The 15,888-nt window shown below is 32.2% G+C and overlaps 1 protein-coding gene across 2 annotated transcripts in view; it reads right to left on the minus strand.

Moving 5' to 3' along the window:
- The window catches only part of BRD10 (bromodomain containing 10), a 91,404-nt gene that overhangs the window by 26,793 nt on the left and 48,723 nt on the right, over positions 1-15,888 (minus strand). For both annotated transcript variants that reach the window (XM_069476465.1, XM_069476466.1), the window contains one exon: positions 5,802-5,881. In XM_069476465.1, the coding sequence (XP_069332566.1) occupies positions 5,802-5,881 (80 nt within the window). The remainder of the gene's footprint in view (positions 1-5,801; positions 5,882-15,888) is intronic.

Genomic DNA, 15,888 nt, shown 5'->3' on the forward strand with positions numbered 1-15,888 from the left:
ACTAAATAAAGCTCACCTTAATAAAGAGAACAGATGCATTTTTTTTGAACAAAGCAAAACACCTTATTAAAACCTCCTTCTCATTATCTGGAACTTGAAAAACATATCTGAGGCACAGAGCCTCCAGGGGCGAAAAGGAAAGCTCCATAGTAGCTCAAATTACCGTCAGGTCACATTGCCAACACTCATGAGAGGAGATTTTCAGTCACACTGCAGAGGTTACAAGAAGAGTTTTATCCCCCAGAAAGAACCCAAGGCTGTCACATTCTCCCTCAATTTTACCTTTCACTTGATATAACCCATAGCAGAGCTACAAAATCATACATCATAGAGCTGAAAGGGAATAAAAACATGTAATTTGGTCCAAGCCTTACCCTAGGCTAAAAAGGCCTATCTCCAATTCATATCCGAGCTAATTAAAACTAACAGGCAAAGTGACCTAAGATGACACACTGGTAGAGGAAACCATAGAACCCAGGACTCCTCCTACCAAACCATATTCTTTAAACACAAAAAAAGAAACAAACAAAAATCTAACAATTGAACATGTATTATAGTTTTAAATAAAGCTTAATTTATATCTAGGCTTTTATTTTTATTAATTGGTAACATTAAAAGGCCCTCTCTTTGACTCAAACAGCAATGTATGTATGTTGTACGTTGAGGAGGACCTGTAGAGATCAAAAGAACTCCATGATCACATTTCAGAAAAATTACATGATTAATCATTTCTTACTTTATCACCACTTCAAACTAGAAATTATGTCCTTTGGGTAGGAAATTCAATAGGTCTGAAAGATATGTATTCTTTCCAAAAATGGACATAAAGTAGCATACAAAAATACAAACAATATGGTAGATCATATGAAAAAGCAAAGCAAAGGGAAAACAACGTAGAAAAGTAAAAATGAATAGGTCCAAACAAAAGCGATCACATTCACTCTCATTCTAATAAAAATATCCTATAATTTATTATAAAAATTATAAGCAAAACATTAAATGTATGGTTTAAATTCAAAATTTATATTGTATTTAAACTAAAATTATTAAAACATCTGCTAAAACTATGTAGATAGGAAAATTCCTTCTTATTTCCTATGATCACCATTGCAGCAATAAAGACTATTTCAAAACCTGCAAAGGTATCATTTGTGACATAAAACTAAAAAAGTCTGATAAACAAGTTAACAAAATATTTTTACTACCATATGATTAAAAACAGATGTTTCTCTCAATGCACTATATTTAAGAAATTGAATTTTAAGGGGGAAGTAAAAATTCCTGCTGTTAAAAGTGGGGGGGGAAAAAGCCAAACTTGAAAATATTTACTTTAAGAAGTAGCAATTCAAAATAATGATATCATTAAAAAGTCCTAATGTGGTGAAGGACTTTTAAAAAAAAAAAAAACCCTCAATTTTGGTCCCAATTTGTTATATTGAATGTAGTATTTTTTCTTTTTCCTTAGTTTCTCCATTGTATAGATGGAGAAATATAGTTTTTTCAGAGCTATGTTAAGGATTAGTGAGTTTATCCTTAGGTATGAAAACAATGTAATGTAAGTCTTAGTAGCTGGATTCTGAATTTCCTCTGCAAATCAGCCTTTAGAATAAATCAAACATATGGAACAGAAGTATACACTGCATGAAAGATTTTTTTTTTGGTTACCAATGAAAAGCAGAGTCATGGTAACTGAGTATGTTAAATTATTTTAAAAATTTGTTGAGACTGGACACTTAAGTTTTAAAAATACTTTCTATGACTTTCTATCATGATTAGGTACAGGACAGAATTCATAAAATATTAGATTTCTCTCTTAAATGTTAAATGAAAAGACTTTTGGGGAAAATTAATTTTATTAGGAAATCTGATATTCACTTTTCGTTCTAACAGTCTTTCTTTTATTACAAAACTCATAAAGACATAAACTAATTTAGTCATTTTAACAAAGTCATAACTGTTAAATTTGATATAAAATTTAAATCATCAATATTCTAAACACTCAAAAATATTCCCAATTTTTTTGTAATTACTACTAACTTAAAAAAAATCCAATAATTCCCCCTACATGCCAAACATATAATCCATCATAACACTAGACTGGGGATGAGCATAAGTTTTCACTCTGGTCAAATATAGTGAAGCAAATAATATTACTTGGTTTTTCACTTTTCAAATTCTTATAGGTTTAATCATATGCCACTTTCATAAGACCAAATCCAAGATTTCAAGGTCTTCAGGAGCTGGGAAAAGTGCTCAGGGTAAATAATAGATGCTCTTAAACCAATGTTTAATCAATTTTCCTACTCATAATGCAGTATTTTTCATCAGAAGCATCTGGCATGCTTATTTGAAAACATAAATAAGAATAGCTAAAACAGTAAGCCATATCATTTAATCCTCACAATCCTACAAGGTAGGTATTATTATTACCCCATTGTACAGATGAGGAATTGAAATCACAGAGAGGTAAGTAATTTACCCCAAGGTTATAGAGTTAGTAAGTGGTAGAGCTGGCATTCAAACCCAAGTAGCCTGGTTCCAGAATTCAAGTGTTTAACTACTATGCAGATTACTGGCACCCACCTAGACCCACTGAATCAAGGTCTTTGGAGGATGAAATCCAGGAATCTTTATTTTTAATAAAGGTATCAGATTATTTTTATACTATCTAAACTTTGAGAACCACTGACATAGTCTTATGAAAAAGTGGCACACATATGGTTAGTCCCTTTATAATATACAGTCGTCCCTCAGTATCCACAGGGGATTGGTTTCAGGAAACCCCTACCTGCGGATACTGAAATCCGCAGATGCTCAAGTCCCTGATATAAAGTGGTGCAGTATTTGCATATAACTTATGTACATCTTCCTCCTCTATACTTTAAATCATCTCTAGATTACTTGTAACATCCAATACAATATAAGTGCAATTAAATAGTTGTTATTTATTGTTTAGGGAATAATGACAAGAAAAAAGTCTGTACATATTCAGTACAGACACAATTTTAGGGAGAAATATTTTCAATCTGAGGTTGGAAATCCTTGGATGCAGAACCCAGAGATACAGAGGGCCGACTGTACACACACAAAAATAAATCCAGTCCACCATTTGAATGTCCATAGTGCATATTCTAAATAGGAGTCGGATGATAAGTTTCTCAATCTGAGGTATAGATATTAGGTGTGCACATAAACATGGATTCTTCCTGAAGCAAACAGGGAGGTAAGTTCAATTTCTAGTTTTAAAAAAGTCAGCAAAAACACTGTCAAACTAAGAAGTAACTGAGGTCAAAAGAGGATTTTAAAAAATTTATTTGGACTTAAGAAAACACAAAACACTTCACAACTTAATCCCTTAACACATTTCTCTCTATCAAAGCATGTTTTCTGTCAATTTAAAGACGACCAGCTCTTTGGCAAACAGGTCAGGTTTTCAAAAAGGATCTAATATCTATTAACCAACAGCTTCATTATTTTCAGCAATAAGATATTCTAGAATGAACAGTATGAAGAAAATCTTCTAGCTTAATATTTCTATAAAGTATTTTTATGTTTAATACTAGAAATGTGATATTTAAAATGACTTGGATAAAATGAATTATTTGCAGAATCTGAGCTGCAAAATATTGTGTTGCTAGACCTTTGGGGAGGGACATTCATTTTATTATATAATAATCAGTCTTACATGTGGAGAACTTTCAAATAAAGTAACAAATGACATAAAATTATTCTAATAATCAAAAATGTAAGTTTTACATTTATAAAAAAAATTTACTAGTGACTAATACTATCCCCTATTTTATTAATGTGCTTATTTGAAACAAATGACCTATTCCCCTCGGACATAGCTGCCAATTTTCTCTATGAGTAATAGCATGGTATTCATATTGTAAACTAGGCATAAGAACCACTATTCTCATGAGACTATTCCCACCTCTAGCCACTGTCTGTTTCTCTTCATCTCCCCCTTTCTCTTTTCCTTCTCTCTCCCCCTCCCCCTCAGGCACCTTAAGAACCAGGAAGAGGACTTTATTTTGAACAGCTCAATCTAGCAAAACATGTACTTTTGACCTTAAGTTTCTGGGAGTGGCAAGCAAATGGTCAATAACCGAAAGTATCACTTAAGACAGTGTTTTTCAAACTTTTTGCCCATGACCCATGGTCAAAAATACATTTTACAATGCATGTCCTATACATAGATACACAACTGAAACCAAAGTTTCATGAAACAATATATGTGACTATACAAATTCACGTTGCTGTATGTGGCACACTTATTATATGTGACATACTTATATGTGATACACTCTGATAATTTCTTTTCTATCTTAATTTTGTTAGCTTAAAAAAGAAATGCTGGTCATGCAACCCAATCCACTAACTTGATTTAATGTCTCACTAATGAATACCACCTGCAATTTAAAAAAAAACACTATCTATGCAGCCTATGCCACTTATTACATTTAAAAGTCCATCCACAAGGATGGGTATGGGGAAAATATTAACAATGGGCCAGATCTGTCCTAAGATCTGTATTCCCAGGACTAATGCTTTGAGGCACTGAGGGAAAAATGAGTGGGAGAAACAGCAAACGCTAGTGTGATATCAGTGGAAACATGATGATATAATATTAAAGCATTAAATAATATGTTACCAACAATGGTAACTAAGTAAATAGTAAAATCACATTTTTAAATTCAATATGCTGGAACCAAGGTTATCTACAAAAGGATTTTGCAGAAATGTTTGTAAATCGTCCTATGAATATCATTAAAATATTCTAAAATACTGAGACAAAACATGTCTATTTTCTTTCAGTCTTGATTTAAAAATATTAAATTTTTACCAGTTAGTAACTTCCACAAAAACACTCCTCAAAATAGGATTTTTATTGAAAATAGATGTGTCTGCATTTTTGGATATATGTAACTATTGAACTCACACCATATATTATCAATATTTTCATAGTGATTGCCCCTTTATTTTCAACTCGACTTGAGACTCACAAATTTATTTTAACATCACTTTTATCATTTGGTAATTAAATATGAGCTTATAAAACTTTTGAAAATGGATTGGACTAATGAAAAGAAATTTTTAAAGAAAATGTCATTTATTGAAGAAAACATAACTTTTATAAAATAGAAAATAAAAAGGCATTATTTAATTAGGTTGAGATCATCTGCTTATTCTTAGTATCAGCTACAAAAAAAACCTCTTCACTTAATCATATGACAATATTTAAAATTACTTTTCTCTTTTTGCAGAAATGTTTAAAGAGCATTTCAATTAACCTTTACTTAATATCCTGTCTGAAGCTCATATATAGCTAAAAGATTTATTTCTTAAGTTAATCTACCATTTCTACAGTGTTCAAATAAATAAAAATGGATTAGCTAGGTAACATTATCATGTTTAAATTATGATTTGTCCTTGGAAGAGTTTCATTTACACATTCGCTTTTATATACATAAAATATATATATACACACATATATAATATATACATATATTCCTATTAAGCTACTTCTATAAAACTTAGTATAGGTTAGCATATCAAAAAACCACAGAGGTTTTTGACTGTCAAGAGACAAAAATAGAGGTACAAAATAGTGAAATATTAGCAGATTAAATGTTGGCTATATCTGCATGTGCAGGGGAAAAAAGTCATTGTCAGAAACATTTCATTAAAAGTATGTATGCTACAGTTTCTTGTAATTCAGCCAATCTCTCTAGGAATGATATGAACACTGAAACAAAAAATTAAAATTAAAAATTTTGAGACAAAGTTGAAACATTTACCTGAAATTCTGGTACAGTAGGTGACTTTGTGACAGTTTTCCTCTTCTTTGTGATTGCTTTTTTAGATATGGATTTTTTTCCTTTCAAGATTAAAAGAGAAAAGCTTCATAAGGCTGTTTATAGCACTTCATTAACAAAAACCCAATCACACAGAGCCTTGAAAGTTAAATTATAACTAACAGATGGCTGCTAGTGAGTCAAATAAAAATGATGAATCAAAACAAGCCCCAGTAAAAGCAAACATTAAACTATAACTACCTGTAACAGACATATTAACAAATGTTGTTTTGTTTATATAAGAACCAAACTATTACGATCCCCAATGTGTTGTACAGTATCTGAATTTACTGCAGTAAGATTAGGCAAAAGAATCACGTTACTGCTGCTCAGTTGAAATTTACATTCACAACTTAACATGAGACTACAAGAAAAAAAAACCTTACCTTTAACAATGACTTCCGCAGTCAGGAACTTGCATAATAGCTATATCTGAAGATTATGGTCTCTAGCCAACCTAATGTGAAAATCCCCTTGGTAGCTTAGGAAACAAGATTTTTCTATTTCTTCAGCTCTGCACTCACCTAATGGGTTGCCCTTGGCAGTATTCAACATCCAAAGTTTTAAAAGAAGGTAAACATCTCCCTTTAAAGTGCACCTAGTTGTTTGTGGAATCCGAAATCACTGAGAAAAATAAATCTCATATTCTTAAAGAAATCCAATTCATAGTATACACTGAAGTATATCTACTTTCTCTATTTAACTTGACAAAAAATACATACATGCATAAAACTTCTATTTTTAGTAAGAAACAGGTTAATGTTTTTTTCCAATTTATACTTAGCAAAAGCAACTCATATATTGATTGTTAATTATTCAACAAATACTAGATACAGGACACTGTATAATTTATGGGGACAACAAGAAATTATAAAATGGACCCTGTCTTCAGGAGTTTACAATCTATGAAAGGGCATAAAAATTAATCAGAAATACTTCTATGTTAATTTTAATTTACAACCATTTGCAGGCCAAAATTAGCTTAAAAGTTACTATATTTTCTTTTTAAAGAAAATTGAGTAAGTACATGAAGTAACTTTGCTGTACAAAATCCTAATGCTACTTTCCAGTTTCCTATATAGATATGATCTTTCATGAAAGATGTAAATTTGATCACATTTTATTCAAGTCAATTGACACAATTCCAGTATATAATTGTGTTATTTTTTGTATTCCTTTTTAATCATATCACAGAACTATAATTTGGATAATTTCCAACTTCTGACTCAATAAAATGCATGTATACTATGAACTGCAAATTTTGAGCTGCTGAGGTTCACATGGGTTTTACTGTCTTGTTTTAATAAGTATCAACCTGCTGTCATTTGACATTTACTTTTAATTATATTAAAATAAAATAACCCAATATATATTTCTTTTCTCATCACTGTTATTTGCTTCTGTGCTTACACGGTACCTTATAACAGAACTAAACTCCTACAAAATAGGTAAGTGGGTGTGCTGCTTAAACAAGCAATATTCAGGGAGAAGTGATTTCTAAACTGAGTGCCATAGGTATTGCTCAAGAGGACTCCAGAATTTGAATACCACAATGCCTTCCCTCTATACACTACCTTTGCCATTTTTTTAAAGTTCACATGAAAAGATTTAATGTCCTGCTGACCTAAGCCTGGGAAAGCTTTATAAAAACAGTAATTTGAAGGAAATGAGATTCTTCCTCAACCCCTCCCCACCAGCACTGCTCTAATTAGCTTAAAAAAAAAAAAACATTTGATCTTGCATTCATTTATAAGCACAACAGAGGTCATCCTGATAGTACCATGAATCTAATATTTTTATAAGCTTGAACTCTGGAACTAAACTACCTGGGTTTAAATAACTGCTATAACCACCTAATAACTGCATGACTTTGAGCAAATTGCCTTATTTCTTTGCATCTGTAAAACAGGTATACTAATACCTACTTCATGACAATTAAATAAGTTATAATATGCAAAAAGCTTAGATTACTACTAGGCACATGGTAAGTGATCAATAAATGTTAGTTATTGTTATCTGCTTTAGCTAAGCTATAGTGAGAAGCGTCTGAACAGAAAATCTTTATATTTTAACCTTCTTCAAATTCTTTTTACTTACTCTAGAACTCTCAGTACTCTAAGCTACCGCTCAATCCACAAATCAATGAATATATTGTAACATTTACCATAGAGTACCGTATCTGTTTATGTTTGTCTTCCTTACTATATGTACATTATTGGTGTCATAAATCACATTATTCACTTTGTATTTATAGCATTTACTGCACGGTAAGTTCTGAGAAATGATCCATAAATATAAGAATCCTATTTTTTTTTATTTTTATTTATTTATTTTTTTTTTGAGACAGAGTCTCACTCTGTTGCCCAGGCTAGAGTGAGTGCCGTGGCGTCAGCCTAGCTCACAGCAACCTCAAACTCCTGAGCTCAAGGGATCCTCCTGTCTCAGCCTCCCGAGTAGCTGGGACTACAGGCATGCACCACCATGCCCGGCTAATTTTTTCTATATATATTTTTAGCTGTCCATATAATTTCTTTCTATTTTTAGTAGAGATGGGGTCTCGCTCTTGCTCAGGCTGGTCTCAAACTCCTGAGCTCAAACGATCCGCCCACCTCGGCCTCCCAGAGTGCTAGGATTACAGGCGTGAGCCACCACGCCCGGCCAGAATCCTATTTTTTAACAGAAATTTGGCCAGTCTGGGAGCGGAAAAGGGGAGGCAGGTACTTATTTACAATTCTGAGAGTCCATTTAAGTCTATTTTACAGTGAGGAAAACATTAATAATGACTTTAAATAATTTACACAATTTACCAAAGAGTTTTTCACAGTATGACTTAGTAGTGGTAGTAAGAAGATTAACATTTATTGAGAATCTACTATGTGTCATATACTTAGTAAAGTGATTGTATAAATGATCTCATTTAATTCTCAAAATAACCCTCCCAGATAAGTAATACCCTACTGTAATGTGGGCTAACAAAGACCAAAAAGATTAATTTAGTGTCACACATTAAGTAGGCACCACAGTCCGGGATTCTAACTCCAAAGTCCAAGGTCTTTGCATTATGTAATTCTACCTCACAAAAATCATAGTTACCATTTATTGATTCCTACCATGTGCCAGGCTCCATGATAGGTGCCATACACTTATTCTAATTAGTCTTCGTAACAACACAGCAAAGCAGGTATTACCTCATTTTTCACAGATAAAGAAATAGGGTATAAAAGGTAAAGAAACTGATGGAGGACCTGTAGCTAATATGCACTGGAGCACATATTTGAAACTAGATCTGTCTCACTTCAAAGCTGTGCTCTTTTTATGGTAAGATACTGTATTCTTTCAAATTTTCTGCAGGTATGTAACCTGCTCCTAATTGACTTCAGAGCATTCCTTTTGATTAGGGTTAGAAGATTTACTTATTCACTGTTATTTAATACCTTCAGTCTGTATCCTCAAAAAAAAAAAAATGAGTAAAAATTTCCCTGTGTTCTTCACTAAACAAAATCAATGCTTACTTCTTATTAAATATTATTTTTTAAATGGAGCATGAGATACTACTGAACCTACACAGCTGTCGTTTGGTCATGTTTTTGTTTCAGGACAAGATACACAGAGGTCAAGTTACATACTGCCCCCCTGTGGGCTTCCATTCCCCTATCACTTAACCTGATCATATCCTGGGCCTTTTATTTCCACTGCCCTGAGTCACTTGGTTGTATAAAATAGAATATAATTCTGAAACTTAAAATTATGCTGAAGTCCGAAGTTAGTTTAAAACATACACAAAATCTCAACATTATTCTTGAGCCTAAAACAAAGACATCAAAAAATCAGCTTGTGTCTAGAAAATGCATGAGGAAATGTTAATAATGAACCTTGATAAACCTTAGTAATTAATGTTACAAAAGTACACCCTAATGAAGCTTTCTAAAACACTATGCTTAGAACTTAAGAAAAGGATGCTCACCCTGAGAGGTAAAATTATAACTAAAGATATATTTTATATTGTAACTGTAGTCTTCTAGAATCTGTCTATATACCTTTTACTAAAGTGAAGGATCATCCTCATTCCAACTCCCTTTTCCTCAGTTTCTTATTTCTCATCCTCACTTCTCCCCTTCATCCAGTTTCCCTGTCTTTGCTTCTTGGCCCGTTGGGCTACTCAGTCTTCCACTTAAACGCTCTCCTAGATTTAGCCTTCCCATGTTTTACAATTATCCCAACACATTCACTACTCCCTCAGGGCTTTCATTTTAATTGGATACTAAGACATTAATCACTATTAAAAGTAAAAAAAAAAAACCAAGGGCATTTGTATTATTAAATACAAGGAAGTACGAATGTAAAGTTATAGCACTGGAGTCTATATTTAACTTTTATTTAAAATGTGTATGTCTTGAGGTAACATTAATAGTTTCTGGAATGTTCCCCCCCCAGTTTTCTGCTCTTTTATTTTTTATTTACATATATTCATGGGGGAACAAGTACAATTTCATTACATTGATATTATACCACATTGTGGTGAATGAAGTCAGGGCCTTCAGCGCAGATTTCACCGGAGCAACACACAACATACCCACCAAGCAACCTCCCATCATCCTCAACCCCTCCCAGTCTCCACTGTACATTGTCCCACACTCTGCTTTCAGTCTACGCATTATTTAGCTCCTACTTGCGAGAACATGTGGTATTTGTCTTTCTGCCTGAGTTGTTTAACTTAAGATGGCCTCCAGTTCCATCCATGTTGCTACAAATGACATTTCATTCTTTTTTTTAATAACTGAATAGTATTCCATGTATGTGTGTGTGTATACATATAACACATTTGCTTTATCCAATCCTCCATTAACGGACACTTAGGTTGACTGTATATCTCTGCTATTGTGAATAGTGCTGTGATAAACATATTAGTGCAGGTATATTTTTTATATATTGATTTCTTTTCCTTGGGTAGATATCTAGAAGTGGAATTGCTGGATCATATGGTAGTTCTATTTTTAGTTCTTTAAGAAATCACCACTGTTTTCCATAGAGACTGTGCTAATTTACATTCCCATCAATAGTGTACAGGAGTTCCAAGTATGCTCCCTTAAGTAACCTGACCTTAACAAAAACAGCTGATTTTCCCTCTATTACCCTTGTCTATGAGCAAATTTCTCATCATACTGGTAATTCTTTAACCCTATCGCATACTTCAGTAACTCCTGAACACCTATTTCTTTTTTCCCTTTAACTTAGAATTTGAATCAGTTGCCAAATTCTACTTATTGCAACATCTCTCTCAAAATGAAATTTCCTTTTACGAATGTGATAGAAAAGTCACATAATCAGTTCTTAACTGGATTTAGAATTTCTTCTTAAAGTTATCTTCTACCCCTTCATCTAATCCCTGCCAGCTTCTTTTCATAGCTCTTTAATGGTATTCTAATTATCTTGCAAGATCCTTTCTCCTAATCTTGCCACCCACTAGCTGTGTAACCTCGGACAAGTAAATAAACCTCTCTGTACCTCAATTTTTAAATTTACAAAATCTACATAATTGGGAATAATACTAGTATCTATTTTTTGGAGTCTTTATGAAGGTAAAATGAAATAATATGTATAAAGTCTTAGAACCATGCTTGGCATATAATAAGCATTATATGAGTACTAATATTTTTAGGGAAAAGGTAGAACGGATTAAAAAAATAAAAGGACATGGCGTACAGTCACTCATTTCACCCTCTTACGTTTTGGAATCTCCAGCTGGTACTCTTAAAAACTTTCTCCATAAAGATACACAAAGTTAGGTTCTATAGTGCTATCAACACAGAACTACATAAGCTTTTCACAAATATGGACCTGAAAACAATCAAACATTGTAGATTATATTACTCTCTCAGTCATTTCCTATAAAGCACCTCATTGCTTTTTACATATCTGATATATCTTATTTCAAGCTCATTTCACTGCATTGGACTCCTGATTCAATTATTTAAAATAGCACCACACGCCTAGAAAGATATTACCCAAAAATGGCATAATCCCATCAAACAGCTTCTAAAGCCTCAATTTTCCATGAAAGTTTTTCTTTAGTTGTGCTGATTTTTTTCAATGACACCTCACTTAATTATACCTCCATGCTTCTGCTCATTTTTCACCTATCCAGTTCCCACAATTCTTCAAAGTTCTTCATTCTCTGTGAAACCTTCCCAGACTACCACAGCACACACTGATTTTCCCTCTGCCTGACCTTTCATTCTGATGTTTTTACCTATACTTAACTATTATTAAGTTGAGGTTATTGATCATTTTTTAACCTCAGTTTCTTCACATATAAGAGAATAAGACCATCTGTCTTATCTACTTTAATCAGTTTAGAGGCATTACTAAAAAATGATTTGGTTGAGAATAATGACTATTTGAGGGGGAAAATCCACCAAACCAAACTGGTTGAAAATGAGTAACTTAAAACACCATAAGCTTTTTGTAACTGTTAATGCATCTTTATTCATTTTTGTGTTTTTTCAGGTTTTATAAAAAGTCTCCTAATTTTTAAAATTTCTAATTCATTTCAGCCAACTCTACTTGCTCTATATAACTCATAACAATCTACTGCTGAAATAATCCAAAATGTCCAATAAGGAGGCTGGTTAAATAAACTACAAAATACTACAGAATCCTATGTAGCCATTTAAAATGATGCTGCAGAGACATATTTATCACACAATGATGTTCACAGTATACTGATATGTGGGAAAAACACAGATTGTAAAATGATATGTATAGTATAATCCTATTCAAAAATATATATGCCTTGAAAAAGATATAAAAGACACATATTAAGGGTTAATCTTAGTTACACATGGGTGAACCATATTATACATGTTCACTTATTTATTCAATAGATTCCCACACAATCCATCAGTCACTGTGCTAAGTGCTAGGAATACAAAACTAGAAAGAATCCTTCTGTCCTCAAGAACATTACAAAATAGAGGTGAGACAATCAAATAAATGTAGCTATAATAAGCATTATGAAGGAGAAGTGCCTGGTGCTACAAGCATGAACAATAGAGAAAATTTTAACTAGAAAGAGAGATAATGGGAGGCTTCCTTAAGGAAGTGATAAAAGAATAGTTTATAAAGAAAATATATTGCTTTTATAATAAGAAAAACAATGAAAGAAAGCCAAAGGATCTGACCTTTTTTTTTACTTTGTTTTTCTTCTTTTAAAAAGTTATTTTTAATCTCTGTTCAGTTCATCTTGCTTGCTCTACTTAAATGACAAAGTTTTCAGGAATTTTTAAATTTTGGAAAAACGTCACTAAGGAAAAATTTCTAATCACCAGGTCATATTTTTCTTATTCTATGCATTAAATAAAACATATAAGGTAGAGCATGAGGTAATGGACATTATAGTGTTTTCAATATTTTCTATTTATTCTATGTTTCCTACAGTAAGGAAAAGGCCTAAATGACTAATAATGAATTCAGAATCTAAAAAGGACAAAGAAAACCCACAATTCTGAAAAATAAAAATGCTTAGAAGTTACAAAACTGCTTCATAGTGCACTAAAATTATCAAATCACTTTCAACCAATTTGTCTTTGTGCTTTCTACTAAAAATCACCTTGCAACACAGAAAGAAGGCTTACTAAATTTGGAGACACTACCAAAAATTAAATCTTGTGGCAATCAAATAAAATGGACCAGATTAACCACATGTAGAATTTAGTTCACCCTAAGTGAAGGTTCATAAATCAGTCATGGGTGACATAGCTTAACCCAAAGTGTACTATACAGAATACATGAGCTATTGGTAACTATTACTTGACAAAAATCTCTGTGTTAAAATAAACTTGAAAAAATACTAGGTTAAACAAAATTCACAAGTCCAAGAGGTTCTGAAAACTAAAATCTTAAAAATCATTTATATGGTAACAAAATCTGACCTGAATCATTATGAGGTTTTTATGGTCTTCATTTTATTTAGTCTGATTATTCATACATTTTCAATGGAAATTACGTTTGATTATGGGGGTGTCCCAAGCCCCACTGGGGATATAACTTAATAAACATTATATATACCATAATATCCTCCTAAAATCTGAAGATTTCCAAATTTCAAAAGAAATCTGATACAAGTTTTGCAAAACGCTTTGTGAACCTATACTAATGCACAATGTGAATCTATAAGAGGAACATTTCCCAAACCTATGACCATGGAACTCACTTTTAAAAGAGAAAGGAAATACTGGATTAGGGTATACCCCAGATTGACTACAAAAGGCCACAATGTCTCGCACCTAATAAAAGAGAACAGGACAAAGCTTCAGAAAGACAAGTGGACTAAAAATGATGTAAAACAAATGTTTAGTTGTTATTTTAACATTTTATGTAACATCATTATATTAGTAGAGAAATTCAGTACCTGATGAGAAAAGGGAATTGACCTATGTTTACCCTGTACTAGTAAGGGAGAAACTGTATCTGTCAAACATTTTTGTCACTAAAGACTCTACTTTCTAGAATTTGCTCTCAGAATAAAACGAGAAAATGTATTATTTTCTTCTACTTCATGTGTGTAAGCATTCTCTCCCCAACTACACAGGCTTAGAGAGGGTACACAAGTACTTGCTTAATCTGTCTTCTGAGTGTTTTCATTCATTTGTCTAAAATTGGACATGAAACTCTCACAAATTTTCTCTGTCATTGCCAAACATCCTGAACTTTGATTTAAAAAATGTAACTATACTTTATTTGCTTATAATATACATTCCTTTTAATCTATTTCGTAGCACTGTTTTTAATGGAGTGGGGAACCTACAGCTTTGGAGCCCCATGTGGCCTTCTGGATCCTTAATTGGGGCCTTTTGACTGAATCCAAATTTTACAGAACAAATCCTTTTAATAAGCTAATCAGTGTCTATTTTATTTTACAGACCACCATAAGTCACAAGTACCTTTGAACATATGAATAGTAGTGTCATAAATACTTAATAAAGGTTTTAGGCTACAATGGTATTAATAAAATATTACATACTTTAGAATTAGAAAATATTTCTAATTTTAAAATATTATTTAATATTTTAGACTAACATTTCAAAGTGAACTTAACAAATTCATAAAACTAAATTTACAGAAACTCAATGGATTTAAAAGACTTATTTCTAAAAGTTACTTTTTAAAAAATTGTAGCATTTCATCATCTGGTCACTGTGGACCACTTTGAAACTTTCAATCTGACAAATTAAGCCTGTTTTTGGTAGTAAATTTTATACTACTTCTTTATCAATGATGCATTATATACATGTTTTAAAACATATTTAATTGTATTTAATGATTTAAATAACTAAAATATAATACCAACTATATTGAACAAAACATTCACTCCTTCATTTGCGAACTCATTATCAAAGTATTGCCAAATCTTGTACCTTTGTTACTGAGGGTAGGAGTAAAAAACTGAAATCCAAACATAATGATGATGAACCACAATTCATTTTAGTAAACAATCCTAACTTTTTTCCCAATCAAGCAACTTTTTATTAAGGGTAATAAAGCTGATCATCTGCTTTTGTCTCACATACTCTCTTGATAAATGAGACATAAAGTGATTAAAAGACAGACAACAAGAAAAGCAAAAATACCTGACTACTTCAGAAACAGAGCAACCAACCAATGAAGACTTTATAGGATTTGTTGTTGTTTAAATAAGCTGGTGACAAATATATAAGGCGTGTAAGTTTGGTGAAAGACAAACATAAATCCTTTTACAGAAATATGCTTCATGTCTCATTAGGTGATGTAATTTTCTTCTTGTATTTCACATTTTTTCTCTATATCAATATATACTGAAAACAGAGTGCTGAAAAATATACCATGTGGGGAAAAATAGACTCAGAAAGATAATCTGATTAGCCTTAGTTTAAGAAGCTGGCTGCCATGAACTTTAGTCCTAGAAATAATATCTCCTGATATTAGTACTATTTCCACTACACTGTCTTGCCCTTAACCTGGAAAAAAACACTTCCGATAAGTGATGGGAAAC

The sequence above is a fragment of the Eulemur rufifrons genome, chromosome 7, assembly GCF_041146395.1.
Source record: "Eulemur rufifrons isolate Redbay chromosome 7, OSU_ERuf_1, whole genome shotgun sequence".
NCBI lineage: Eukaryota > Metazoa > Chordata > Mammalia > Primates > Lemuridae > Eulemur > Eulemur rufifrons.